The sequence below is a fragment of the Crinia signifera genome, chromosome 4, assembly GCF_055691185.1.
Source record: "Crinia signifera chromosome 4, ASM5569118v1, whole genome shotgun sequence".
NCBI lineage: Eukaryota > Metazoa > Chordata > Amphibia > Anura > Myobatrachidae > Crinia > Crinia signifera.
This window is the reverse complement of record NC_139220.1, coordinates 128,475,027-128,489,361: the sequence shown is the minus strand read 5'-3', so window position 1 is coordinate 128,489,361 and position 14,335 is coordinate 128,475,027. Positions and strand designations below refer to the sequence as shown.

Sequence of the window (14,335 nt, the reverse complement as noted above, 5' to 3'; positions counted from 1 at the left end):
GAGCCACCCAGAACATGTGGTTTCATAAATTAATGTGACAATATAATTCCCCTTAATTTACACCATATTAATAACTGTTGATCCAAAGAATGAATTGGGCCAGCATGGATAGTGTAGTTGCCAGCATTACTGCATTACAGCACTGAGGCCTTGAGGTCAATTCCCGCCAAAACCCTATGTTTATATGTGTTTCCGCCAACACTGGTAGGTTAATTAAATTATGACTATAAAATTAGACCTTGGTTGTGCATATTTGGTATGGAATATAGATTGCAAGCTCCTCAGGGATTGATGTATTTGACAAAACATTCTCATTAAAATGCTACAAAATGTGTGCACGATATATACATACATAAATCAATATATAAATAATAATGCAAACTTATTATGATAAATTAGCATTCCAGAAGGTACACTAGAAATGGTTTAATTTTCTTTTTATTAAAAAATGCCATTCTAAGCTTAGGTGACTGGAATATTGTAAGAAATATAATCACAAAGGAACGACACCATTAGCCTGTGCGCACTGGACAATACTGCCAAGGGGGCAGCAATACCACACAGAGTGCTTGTCTGTATTCCTAAAACAATGGATGAGTTTGTCTAGAAAGCAAGACAGCTGGAGATGACACAAAATTAACATTTGGAAACAAAACAAAACAGTTTGAATAAATAACTTTAAATATTAAAATAACCCAAAAGGATATTTAGGCGTCACATTGCTTTGTACAAGTATAACAGACTGCAGATTGCGGTAACTAAATCAGGGGTAGATTTATTAAGCTCGGTGAAGTGATAAAGTGTCTGGTTTTTATCACCGGCCAATCAGCTCCTACCTATGTAGTTACAGGCTTGGTTTGAAAAATGACAGGTAGGAGCTGATTGGCCGGTGATCGAAACCAGACAGTTAATCACTTCATGAGGTTAATAAATCTACCCCTCAGTGAGGAGTATTACGGTCTCTCCAGGTACAGGGGCTGCTCTGAACAGCAGTACCCGGGACTGTGTGAGCCACTAACTGCATTACACGGAGGAGTCATTGAGACACTGCAGAGTTGTATGCAAAATCTTTCCAGGCACAGAGGATTGAAATAAGGAGTACATGTTTATCCTAGTTTGCCCTTACATAATGGGCATTTTCTGGCTTAGCTTTAACATGAGTTCAATGGCTTGTCCTACATTCACCCAAATGGGTTATTCTTTATGTTCTGAACATGTGTCTTCATTTCCTTCGTCTACCACAAGAATATCACCACTCACCGTCTCATCCTCATCATTGTTCCATTCGTCTCCGAAAGTCTGTTCTTGCAGGAAAGTGAAGGTGAGTGATCGGGCAGCCACTTGTGCGGCTAATCCAGAGGCAAAGTGTAAATCTGACGACTGATGGATGCGAGCAAGCCTCTCTTTAATAGAGGCAGGTAACACAGTCCTAGGTGCAGCACACGGAGCTTCCACCTTCTCCTTACTACTAGCTGGTACAGGATTTTCCAGCAGGCGAAATGTTTCCATTTCACCTGGAATATGATCACTACTAGGTAAGTCTGGGGTTTCATGAGTGGTGGCTTCTTTATGAATGGTTTCAGTTCCATTTACTTCCGCTGCGATTCCTCCATGAAAGCTCTGTGCCTGGCTATCATATGGGAAATGAGGATCTGGAACGGGAGGTGACTCGGGAATATCCATTGCCTCATTGTGTGACAGAGGTTTAAGAACAGCTTAAAAAAGAACACAAAACACATTTATGAGATAAATATATAAAACCATACTGCTCAATGTAAAAACGCAAAGCGCATGAGACATGAGAAATGTAACATTAGAAGGAGTATAGTCTACAATAGTACGGTCTACTGTTCTAGAAAAACGCCTTTTAATACTCCACAATAAATAATTTAAGACTTAAAGAAGGTATTAGGCCAGTGTTTGCCATCTCCAGTCCTCAGGGACCCCTAACATTGCATGTTTTACAGATCTCTGGATCATTTGTGAAATTATTAACACCTGCAAATCTTTCTAAATATAATGGATACTCCTGTGGACCCAACAGATCTTGAAAACATGCACTGAAGTTGGGGGCTAGAGTAAAATACTGCATTAGGAGGGCTTTGCCATGCTGTGTATTCTGAGTAACATTGGCAGTAAGCAAGTAAGCCTGGCAAAGTGATGAAATAGAAGGTGACAGCACACCAGATCATCAGCTCCTAACTGTAATTTCTGGAAGGTGATAACGCACCAGCCACTTTATCAGACTTAATACATCTGCCCCACTGTTCCAATCCAGGACAGACCCTGTTTACAAAGCCGCTTTAACCTGGGTTATTCCGAGTGCAGTGGAACTGTTATGCCAGCATTGGGAGATGGTATAATATATCAAGTGTAAACAGAACGCAAGTCAAATGACCCGGTTTACCTGTTCCCACTGACCCTTAATTGGAGTCCTTCACATATAAATTGCAAATGCTTGGTTAAATGGCAACTAAACCTAAAAAAAAGCATTTAAGCTCCCTTCTTCATATCGCTACTGTTCATAAATACATAAGGAAACAACTTACACCATTCCCAGACATGAGATATTTAACATTTACAGTAGCTAATGCAGCATAATGAAAGCAATTGTTTTAAAAAAAACAGTAGGTAAGAGTCTGACTGAAGTATGCTTTAATGCAAACTCCCAAGCATTACAATAAAGGTTTTTAAGGATATCCATGCATAAGCACAGGTGACTTAAGTAATATGGCTTTAACCAAATAAGTACCTAATATTTTTTCCAAAAATGTCTTCAACAAATGATGTAAATAAGAGCGGTTTTACACCAGTATGATTTTTTTTTTCACACAATGTAAATTGAAGTCTAAATATTCTTATTTAAATAATCTGATAATTAAAAAAAAAAAAAAAAAAAAAAGGGGGAACATTATTGGGGAAAGTTTTATGGGATTAAAGTATATTGTGTTAAAAAAGGGGGGGGAAGCAGTGACAGAAGGGGGCAGGGCACAGACATAGTAGAGGATGGGACAGGGGGGCAAGCAGGGACAAAAAGATTGAAGTGAACTGCCATACTGTATGCTGGTTCTAATATAGTTTGACTGTCTGATAACTGTTACCTGCAGTAATTGATACACATGGGAAAGGGTGCAGAGCAGGGACAGTTAGTTAGCTTCTAGTACAAGAGTGTGCTACTTTGTTGCCTGATCACTGCTGCTGGACTTTCCAATCAATATAGCCAACATTGGTCAGTACACACTTGGGGAGGCGCCCCAGGTGCAATTGGACCAGGAGGTCCCCCTGTTAAAGGCGGTTTGCTGGAAGATTATCTTCCGCCAGCCTCCTAGTGGGTGTTTACGACTGGTCGCATCAGATGCCACCATGTCAAGTAAAGTCCAGCCTGACATGCGGTTTATGGGATTACAGACAGACTCCTTTATGTAGGACAATATCTTCCCTCAAACTGAAAACATTATAGAGCACACGTATTTCATTGTAATGAGCATGTGACACTTTTTTTAAATACAATTGTTTTGTCTGTTGAGAAAAAAATGTAAAAGTCCACATGTAATGTGAAACATTAATTCAGACATTCATAGGATCCTGTGAGCCACTGTATACAGTGTCTCATTGTGCTTTGCTTCCTCTATACACTGGGTACCGAGAAACAATTAAGAACAGAGTCACTCCTTGCCAATTGCTACACACCTAAATGCAGCAAAGCAGTCCGTAAATAGTAGTAGCAGTAGCCAACTCCAGGCCTCAAGAGCTAACCACAGTTAACGTTTTCCAGTTCTCCTCACAGAATAACATTTGAAGTAACCTGTGGATCTTTTAAAAATATGTCAGTGAGTAATGCCTACACCTGTGGACCAGCTAGGTGGTCTGAAAAATGTGTACTGGTAGCTCTTGAGAACTGGAGTTGGCTAAAACTGGTTTAAGACATTATTTTAGCATATTAATATACACACCATGGTCACTAAATAGCAACTGCTTCCATTTTTGTCTTTCTGCTTCAGATGCTTTTAAACCAAGGACAGCCTTTAGCTCCTGCAGTACCCTCTTAGACTCCTCCCTCTCGTACTTCTGTCTCTCCCTCTCCTCTGGAGAAAAGAAATATATATCATCCCTGCTGAAATCATCATCTGGAGCAATGTCTTCAACATAGGCTTCGAGTTCCTGGAAAACAAAAGATGGTGATTGAATAGCAGTTGTTCTTTGTTCATGTAGTCTGAAGAGAGCCTGCTCCTTGTAATCTATAGTGAATACCAGTCAGAGTGCTGCTACTAACAGACCTATGCTGGTGGCCATGGATTACCTGCTCTTCTGGGACTGGATCTTTGTCTTCAATACGTAGCGCAGGAGGGACATTGGTTACCACAGGCCAATGGACCGTTTCACCAGATGCTTTAGTGGTATCTAGGACAGGACAAAATACATACATACATCACAGAAGGATTTACACATGTATGGGAGCACAGCCATTCTACTAAGGCACACTATACCTGAACTACTAGAACGCAACTGTAACTCAATTCAGTGTGTGATCTTTTCAACAAAGTGAACAATTTCATGAATTTGATTTACACTGAAGAGTGGGCAGTAAACACATTGCAAACACCTATGTGCTGAAACCAAAAGCAACAATTTAGTAGTTCTGTGTTCTATTTTATAATAAAGGATATGCCTATTAACGTATATAGTGTGGCACTGTTTTCATACTAGTGTTTATTCTAGAACCATGCAGCGGTCACAACCAGTGTAGTTCCTATTTCCTGTGTGGGGAGTTGGGGTCTGCTCTGGTCTGGTCTAGAAGAATAGATAGTCTCATGTATCAGATTTATAGGTAAGGGTCTACATTTGAGTTTAGACATATAATGACCATATCATTTTTAATTTTCTGGATAGGACTATCTAAAAATATCACAATAATTCAATCTGACATTGATAGAAAACCAGAAGCTTCTGAGAACAGTCGGGGTGGCACTGTTCATTAATCTGGAAAAGACTGTTCTTGCCATTTTGGCTAGAGGTTATAGTTAGCATTATAAATAAAATACATAACGCATGGGTTTTTCGATCAAATCTGACCACAATTTTGCCTTTTAGTTTACAGTTTATAGAGATAAATGAAAATGTTAAAACACAATTTAATCACTATTAGGATAAAGAACAGGGAGGGATTGTTGAGAACAGCTCCCACGATTGATAACTTGCAAGAACAAAAACTGCCAGTCCAACTTGGCCAAACACCGCAGGAAAGCGGTCATGTGAAACCAAGAGATTTCAGAGTTGCTCGTTCCTGGAACAATTAACCTTGTTGGAAGGTTTAAATACAAGTATAGAAGTGATTTATTATCATTTAAATGCATTATACAAGGTGTACAGTACATGAAGCCACTCAATGGACAATAGAACATGATGAAATCTATTTTAAATATATGAAACAAGAATGAGAATTGATCTGTATCTCGCTAAGTTACCTTGAAACACAAAAGGAAATACATTTGAACTAGAATTCAGGTTATAGGGAAAAAAGGCTGAAACATAAAACTACTATCCCATTAAGAATCTTTTGGCTAATTTACATGATCAAGGTTTCCATTATGAAAATGAAGTATCATTGCTTACAAATTAATAACCTTCTGTGCCTAGGTTGCATATGTATTTGCTATTTGTCCTTAATTGGTAATCTGCCTAACAAGCATTGCACTTTGCTCATATGATTAAATAAAAACTATTAAATAGATACAAAGACTATGGGCTAAACAGAATAGCCTGCAAGAAGCGCAAGATTTCATGTGAATCTGGATGGGTTTTTAAGGTGGCAATCATTCACACCAGGTTGGTTTTGCCACTTTAAAACTTCATCCAGACTCCCACAAAATCCTCCAGTTCCAGCTTCTCACAGGCTATTATATTGAGCCCAATATATGTCTTTGTTATGCATTTAATAGTTAACATTGAATCATTTTGCTAGATGTAGCATTATGTGACTCTAAACCAGTGTTGGTAAGCCAATTGGTCATCGGGCATTGTGGTCAGAAGTTGAAAGCTATTTTACTTCAGCATTCATCTTCCAATGGCCCCAGCCGGAAGGCATAATGTTCGTCCAAAATGCATGTCTGGTTTCACTGATCACTAATCCAAAAGCTTGGCATCCTTATAGGTGTCTTCAATCTAGAGCAGTGAGGACTAACCTTGACACTCCCGCTGTTATGAAACTACACACCCCAGCATGCTCTGCTACAGTTTTACTATTTGGCCATGCTAAAACTGATGCAGGGCATGCTGGGATGTGAAGTTCAACAACAGCGGGAGTGTTAAGGTTAGCCATCACTGATCTAGAGGATGATACAGGAGGCTGTTCATGTCACTTACGTAAAAGATGTTACTGCTGTGCACAATTACATAGAAAATATAACCTCAAAAGGAATGATGTGTTATACCTCGTATTGCCACAGGTCTTCGAATCAATCTTTCTACCTGGCACAAGGCCTCCTCCCAGCACGTGTTACTGGCCTGGACATGTGGCTGGATCAGCTTTAGCTTTTCTTCTAGGATAATGGAAGCTTCAGCAGTCACAACTTCAGTTTCCTTAGAGGTGGAAAGTTTTTCCAGCTCATCCTCAAGTATAATCACCCTGAAAAAAAATCAATAAAAAAAAAATCATTCTAACTATATACAGCATGATATATGGCCATCGCAAACACACAATTGCCATGTTCAGGGGAGTTGTTACATGGGGACAGAGCTAATATGTATATGTAGTCTGATTGATTAAGTCAGTGGCTTCCAAACTTATTTGAATCACGGCACCCTAAAGTATGCTTTTCTCAGCACACCTAGGACAAAGGTTTCTTATTCAGAAATGAGGAAAAAATATTAAATGATGTCAGTTGTGTTATAGGTTATCCTTAAGTTTAATTACGTAGTGAGGGATAGGAATGGCTTCTTTTTTCACGTATGTTATTACCAACCAACCCAGGGCACCCCTGCTGGTGTCCTGAGGCCCCCCAGGGTGCCACGGCACACAGTTTGGGAAACACTGGATTAAGTGATGATGACATCACTTCCTTTTAGTAATCAAACCCACTGTATGTAATATACACTACAAATGGTGGTTTTGACTCCCAAAACTGAGCTCCAGATAAGTCTGGTCCCCATTTCTTATCTCCAAGTTAGCCTGATGCCCATCTCTGATTTCTAGCTAAGCCTGATCCCCATTCCGGATATGCAAAGATGTTTGGTCAATAATTCAGATTTTCCAAAAAGCCTGGTCACCATTGCTGATCTTTAGGTAAACTTGATCCTCAGTCCTGATCGCCAGATAAGCTTCATCCCTTACCCCTGGTCTGCAGAGAATAGTAGCTATTATTAAATATACAAATGCCATCTCGGCTGACTGGTTTATGTTGTGCACTCTATAAGGAACCTACTATTAAATCTTCTAAGTACAGAAGGAAACCAGAACAGCCAGATAAATTGCAAACACAGGGAGAACATACAATCTTAAATCAGTCAGAAATGAACCAACGAATCCATGTCTTTGAGAAAGCAATGTTAATCCCTAAATTATTTAGACGCCTAACAATTTAAAAAAATAATAATATTAAAGCGATATAAGCTTATATAGCTTTTCCCACATTTTAAGAGCATAAATAATTAAGATGTTCCATAACCCATTATCCCTTATGTTTGTGGGGCGGGTGTGTTCCACATGCTGGTCAATATATGCGCGATATGTCCACACATACACAATACAGACATAGGTACATGTTTGACAAGGCTATGTATGCTTCTACATGTGTATGACACAAAGGGTGAAATTGACTAAGATGTGAAATACACTTCACAGGTCATGTTGCTATGGGCAACCAATTAGAAGCTACTTCTTATTTATTTACCACCCACTAGAAGATAGTATGTGATTGGTTGCCCATAGCAACATGACCTGTGAAGTGTATTTCACATCTTAGTAAATTCCCCACAAAGTATAATAAGAGCACTGGGATGGGCTCTCTTGGTGCTACTCATGAAAACAGGTGTGGTACAGGGGTCCGACAGTTGGGATCCCGACTGCCCGGACTCAGACAGCATGGTGAGCGCAACTAAGCCGCTTCGGGCTCGGTGGCTCGCCACACTTTATAAAATTAACTCCACACAGACATGGTTAGTGGGGTATGAAAAGGTCGGAGGACGCGTTCCGCCACCGCTCGCCACGCTTCGGGGTGGCGTCGATAGTGGAGGGGACGCAAAACAATGGCATAAGTGCTTTCAATAGTAAGCACACATCACATCTCATTGCATGGGTGCTTCTACAATGAAATATCACATTGCATCAGATCGCACCCTGTCTATGGTGCCCTCCGATCCCATGCGATATTTCATTGTATAAGCACTCCTGTGCACTGAATATGGACATCATATCACACGGCAATATACACTCTGTGCGATCTGATGCGATTTCACTACGCAGAATAGCCCCTGCTAAGAAACAAGTATCTTATATGGCTATCTACTGTCCTGATAGCTTTCATACCTGCAGATACAAACTTACTCATTAAGCAGTGCCTTCAAGTGTAGTTGTAGACTGCGCACAGCGCCATGAAGGCTGTTCAGCTCCCCAGTTTCCCGTTTCCTCCTATTCGTATGCTCAGCGCCGGACTGGTGCTGGGTTTCAAAATAACGATAAAACTCATAACTGCGCTTCAGTTCCATTAAGCAGGCAGCCTGAGTATGAGGTAGATCCTGTGCCACATCACACCAAACATAATGCGGGAGCAGCTCTGGGCTACAGAGTGACTCTTGAAACGTGTTCTCAGGAGACAGGAGTAGGGCCAAGCGTCTGAAAAACTCTGAACTCTGCCCTATCCACAACTGAAATAAAACCTGTCAAAGACAGACACTCAAGTTACAGAATAATTCATAAAACATGATGATAAAGATAAAAGAAATAAGATCAAACATTTCCATGCTTATTAATCCAGTATAGTGTGTAAAGAATTATTTGTATGTACGAGTTGTGGGCTATTAAATAACGAGACTGATGCTATAATTTACATTTAACTATAGCAAGTACTGTACATTACAACTATGTTCCCCCTCTAGGCACCCTCCCTTCTGCATCCACACTCCGCTGCATTCTTATTTTCCATTGCTCAAAATCCTGCTGTAGCCATTTGTCAGCTGTTTCATCAGTTCCATCGATTTCTTCTTTACCTCAGTAACTGATGAAAAACGGGTTCCTTTGAGTACAGACTTAACATTAGGAAAATAAAAGTAGTTACACAGTGATAGGTCTGGTGAGTATAGAGGGTGTTCGAATACTGCAATCTGTTTCTTGGCCAAAAATCTGTTTCACAGAGGGAGCTGTGTGGGCTGCTGTGTTGTCCTGATGGAGAATTAAACAATATTTCCACAACTCTGGCCTCTTTGGATTCTTTCCCATAAAAGTTCAACATTTTTGTAGTAATGTTAATTTACTGTTGCACCTTCTAGTATCCAGTCTGCCAAAATAACACCCTTGATATCAAAGAAAACAATTAACATGGCTTTGAATTTGGATTGCTTTAATTAATTTTTTCAGTCTTGGTAAGGGATAGTGTTCTCCATTGCATTGCTGAGTTTTTTGGCTCACGATCGTACTAGAAGATGCATGTTTTATCACTGGTAAAAATTTTATCCTAAAAAATCAAAATCTGCCGCAATTTGTATCAAAATATTTTTTTTCCACACTTTCATTGGTTTTTGATGTGTAGGGCCTTCCTGAGATTCATCTTTGACATCCTCATGACCATCAACAACTCTTATGTCACTCAAACATATGTTCATCTAACATGCATAGCTGACCCATAAGCCACAGTTAGCATATGAAAAATAAACCGGGGGGGCGCTTTGATCAATTTAAAACAATGATCTACTATTGAACTAAGCATTTTTATGACTCACAGAAAAAAACACAACTTCAACGCTATGTGACGTCAAACTAAGTGTAAGGAATTAAACCTAACACCATTATGGGATAGCCTAAGGTCAATGTCTTGTTATTGAATAACCACATCTCATTACGGGGTGTGCATTACAGTATTTTTTAATTGGGAGCGTTAATATTTTTGTACGGGGAGCTATTATGCCAGAGGGGAAAATAAAATTCACACACTAAAGCTGGGTACACACACTTCGATTTGCTTTAGATTCGATGTTATTTATTAGATCTTCCCATACAATTTAGCATTAGATCTGTACTTTTGCATTCGATTCGATTTCACAGTGTAGGCACAATGTACTCATTCCATTTACTGGATCGAATTCGAGATTTACTTGGCTGCACTGTAGATTTTTCTTTTTGATTTTGAGAAAACGGGAGCGCGCATCGAATCGAATGCAGATTGAAAGTGTCCTAAAAACCATTCGATGTGGATTCGATTTTGCTTCTATAAGCAAAATCGAATTGAAAACAGGGAAAAATTGAAGCGTGTGTACACAGCTTAACAAATATTTCTTTAAAACACAAACTGTAATGATGCAGATGTTTGCAATCACACAGCTTACCTTTAAAGCAGGGAGGCTGAAGCCATCTGTCAGATTGTGGGCATCCTCCTCAGACACCTGCTCTTCACTTAATCCAAGACCCAAGTCTTTCAAAGGAACAACGCAGATGTAGTTAGTTACATTGTCTATCTCACAGTTTAAGGGATAAGTTTAGTCACCGTTAAGAAAAATCAAAGTGGTGGCAAAGAAGGTGTATTGTTAAAGAGAACATTTCAGCTCACCAAGAACCTCAGCAATCTAGGCCAATTTTACTTATCCTTATTGATTGTAAGCTTGCATGCAGGGCCCTTTTCTCTCTATGGGTCCAATCCAATTAACTGTGTTTTGCACTTACGGGACCACTGGACTCACAGAATTATCTAGGAGGGCAGAGTGCATGGGGGTGGTTTTGAATTGAGGTACCAATGTTTCTACATTGCTGAAGTGGCAACTTGCCATCTTAGAGTTAAATGGATGCTGTCTGTCTGCTATTAGCCAGTAAAAAAGTATTACAATTTATACCAGAAAGAGTAAATTACTCAGTTCAAAGTCTGTGAGTTGTAATGGAAGTGAACATGATACCCCTTTTCCACTAGCCTAGCGCAAAACCCGGAATTTTCAGGCAGGTGGAAACACTCCCTGTAGAAATAACCTGAGGTCGTGAGACCCGCCATTTTTACCCAGGTAGCAACCAGGGTTGAACACGGGTTCAACCTGGGTCACTGTGTAGTGTAAACGGGTAACCGGGGTCGATGCGACCTGGGTCCCATTCACTACAGTGCAAAAGCCAGCGCTGAGAGATGCTCTCCTCTGCCAGCGCCACCCCGACCCCACCTCCCGATTTAGTTTGCAAGCCGGGTCATGAGGGAAAGACTTTGAAAGTCCTTTGAAGGATTTACTCTTATTCCATCCATCTCCATTGCTTACTCACTGTACAAAAAAAAAAAATATAACATTGCATCCCTTGAATCTCAACGTCATCTGTCCACGCCAGAGGTACCAAACATGCAGTACTCAAGGAACCCAAGATTTTTTTTTTTAGTTTATCCATGCTTGGCAACAGGTGACAATCAGTACATCAGTCTATTTCAGGGCTTTCTCAAACTCGGTCCTCAGGACCTCACACAGTTCAAGTTTTCCAGAAATCCGGCAGGTGCCTTCATTACTCATTGACATATTTTAAAAGATCCACATGTATAGCCAATTATTTCACTTGTGATTCTGTGAGGAACGTTGTCTATTGGATTTAACTATCTGTGCTAACCTATGGATATACCTAAAACCTGGACTGCTAGGTGACTGGATGGGCAGTATTCAATGTCAAAATTGGCATGTGCAGCGAATCCTGTTTAGGATTCGCTGCACTGTCACCGTGTTCCAGAGGGCTGGAGCCTTCGCTGCCAGCCCTCGCTGTCCCAGTATTCAATGCCACAGGGGCTCGCTGCACCTGACGGCGAATCTTAACCCCTGCGGGGGGACGCCACAGGGAGCCGGGGGACGGCGGCAAGCAGGGAGATGGAAGTCTCCCTGCCTGCCCCAGAATGTATGTGGGGGGGGGAGGGCTCCCCGGGACCCAGGCAGCGCAAGCTGCCCCCCGGGAGAGCTAGCAGGGGACCGGGTAGGAGCCGCTAGCACTGCTCCCGATCATGCATATGTAATGATCAGGAGCAGTGAATATATGAATATCTAATGAGCGTCTCTCAGCTCCCGGACCCCTGCTGGCTGTTATGTGTAAAAAATAAATATTTTTTTTTATTAAATATATATTCATGTGCTGTAAGCACATGCGTAAAAATAGCATGCCTCTTCACATAATAAAATTCCTGATTTAAAAAAGATAAATAAAAAAAACTAAAAAAAAAAAAAAAAGTTCACATTCCACTTCACCATGAAATGATGGCTATTGCTACACGGTGAAAATCACTTAGAAAGCAATTCGCCATCTTCTCATTGAATACACTCACGGCAAATCACATTGAAAAACCCATAAAAAAACACAGCGAATTGCGGAGACTATCAGACGGCGAATTGTCCGTCATTCACTGTTCGCAGACGGCGAAAAGTGCACGTTTAATAGGGGGAATCACTTTCGGACACAAAAAAAATCACCTTCCAACGCGAAAATAGCACAAATTTGCCGTGAAACATGGCGAATTGGCCTAATTGAATACTGCCCGATGACGGTGTATGGGAATCGCTGGCCCAGTTGAAACATACCTAGCTATTTAAAATATCTGTTATTTTCTCTGTAATGCTTAAGTACAGGAGAAGAGGGAGAACAGTCAATACATTTTTGTTAAAACTGCTCAGCAGACAGCTTAATCTCCTGCACCTAATCCCTCCTTCAACCAGTTTCCTGTACAACACTGGAGCCTCTGAGTATTTGCATGTGTGCTGTACAAAACCTATTGAGGGCTTACTTTGCCAGCTGGGGCAAAACGTCAATATGATAACACAGCAGAAGCACCTGGCAGCTGTGCAGATTCGGAGATATTTATCTCCGAACAAACAGCTATTTTCATAGTATGGGATAATGTATTCATTTTATTACAGGATTACAGATAAACCTAGTACACACTCATAATATATATATTATTGGAAAGGATATTTCTTCAGCATGTATAATGTCGCGAGACGTGAAACTCGGAAGTTGGTTCTGACGGTCTTGTAGACGGCTTTGCGCAAACCAAGTAGGTGCTGGCTTACATGTTTTCCAGCTTTATTATACGGCCAAGCAGCACTGACCCTGTCAAGCAAACTTGAAAAGTAAAATGTGATACATCTGTACAGATGTCCCAAGCCACTTACGCCACATATATTAAGCTTTCAACACATGCAATGTAAAATAAACTGCTTTTATACTTTCACATAAGGAACACATATGTATATTTTCTGCCACTACACATCCTGACAGCGTGGGTTACATGTCTACTTATATTGAGAAGAACACCAAGAGAAAATAGCAGTGAAAGATTTTATTAAAATCTCTGCACCCATTATAGCCCAAGTTACAAGCAGGTGATGTGCAGACTGATGCCTGTTAGGCTGTGTACACATGGGTAAAAATCGCTGGCAATATGGTTGCTCAGCGACCATATTGCCAGCGATTGGAGTGTGCACTGGCGATAAATCGCTGGGTGCGGGCTCCCGTTTTTAGCCCCCTTATGATCGCTGGTCTCCTGCGACCAGCTGATTCCCTCTGCGGCTCCCCTGGCAGAGGTTCCCTTTCATCAGCAACCATCTCTGGTCGCTGATGAAAACGGGACACTGAGCGATATATCGCCCCGTGTGTACACAGCTTTACAGGATAAAACACTAGAGCCAGAGTCAATATCACCATCATTTGAAGTTTTGAGTAAAGCTTGTTATAAAACCTAAAGATTTGTCATCAAAACTAGATAGTTGTAACAAAAAGCTGGTAATATATAGGGGCAAATGACAATAGACCACAGGTTCTCAAAATCGTTCCTCAGGATGCCACACAGTATATGTTTTGCAGGTTTCCTCGCAGAATCAAGTGAAATAATTAGGTCTACCTGTGGATCTTTTAAAATGTGTCAGTGAATAATGAATGCACCTGCCGGGTGACCTGAAAATCGTGAACTGTATGGAGTCCTGAGGACCGAATTTGAAAACCACTGCAATGGACCATTTACTCCAAAATGACAGAAAACGGTCAAAAAAAAAAAAAAAAAGGTAATTCAGACAACCTGATTAAATCACATGGATTTTACCGATTTGTCTGACTGACCATTTTGTCTGTTTTTCAGCAGAGTGTGTGGATTTAAATCACATGATTTGAATGACAATGTACATTAAT

The 14,335-nt window shown here is 40.5% G+C and overlaps 1 protein-coding gene across 3 annotated transcripts in view; it reads right to left on the bottom strand.

Annotated features, from left to right (window-relative positions):
* Positions 1–420: 420 nt before the first annotated feature.
* Positions 421–14,335, bottom strand: part of VEZT (vezatin, adherens junctions transmembrane protein) — a 50,591-nt gene continuing 36,676 nt past the window's right edge. For 2 of the 3 annotated variants that reach the window (XM_083182421.1, XM_083182423.1), the window contains exons 6-12: positions 13,124–13,273; positions 10,537–10,684; positions 8,543–8,874; positions 6,432–6,625; positions 4,301–4,401; positions 3,954–4,161; positions 421–1,715 (exon numbers count right to left, since the gene is read on the bottom strand). In XM_083182421.1, coding sequence (XP_083038547.1) covers positions 1,195–1,715; positions 3,954–4,161; positions 4,301–4,401; positions 6,432–6,625; positions 8,543–8,874; positions 10,537–10,684; positions 13,124–13,273 — 1,654 coding nt within the window. In that variant the 3' untranslated portion in view covers positions 421–1,194. The remainder of the gene's footprint in view (positions 1,716–3,953; positions 4,162–4,300; positions 4,402–6,431; positions 6,626–8,542; positions 8,875–10,536; positions 10,685–13,123; positions 13,274–14,335) is intronic. The other variant, XM_083182422.1, reaches the window with a different exon arrangement.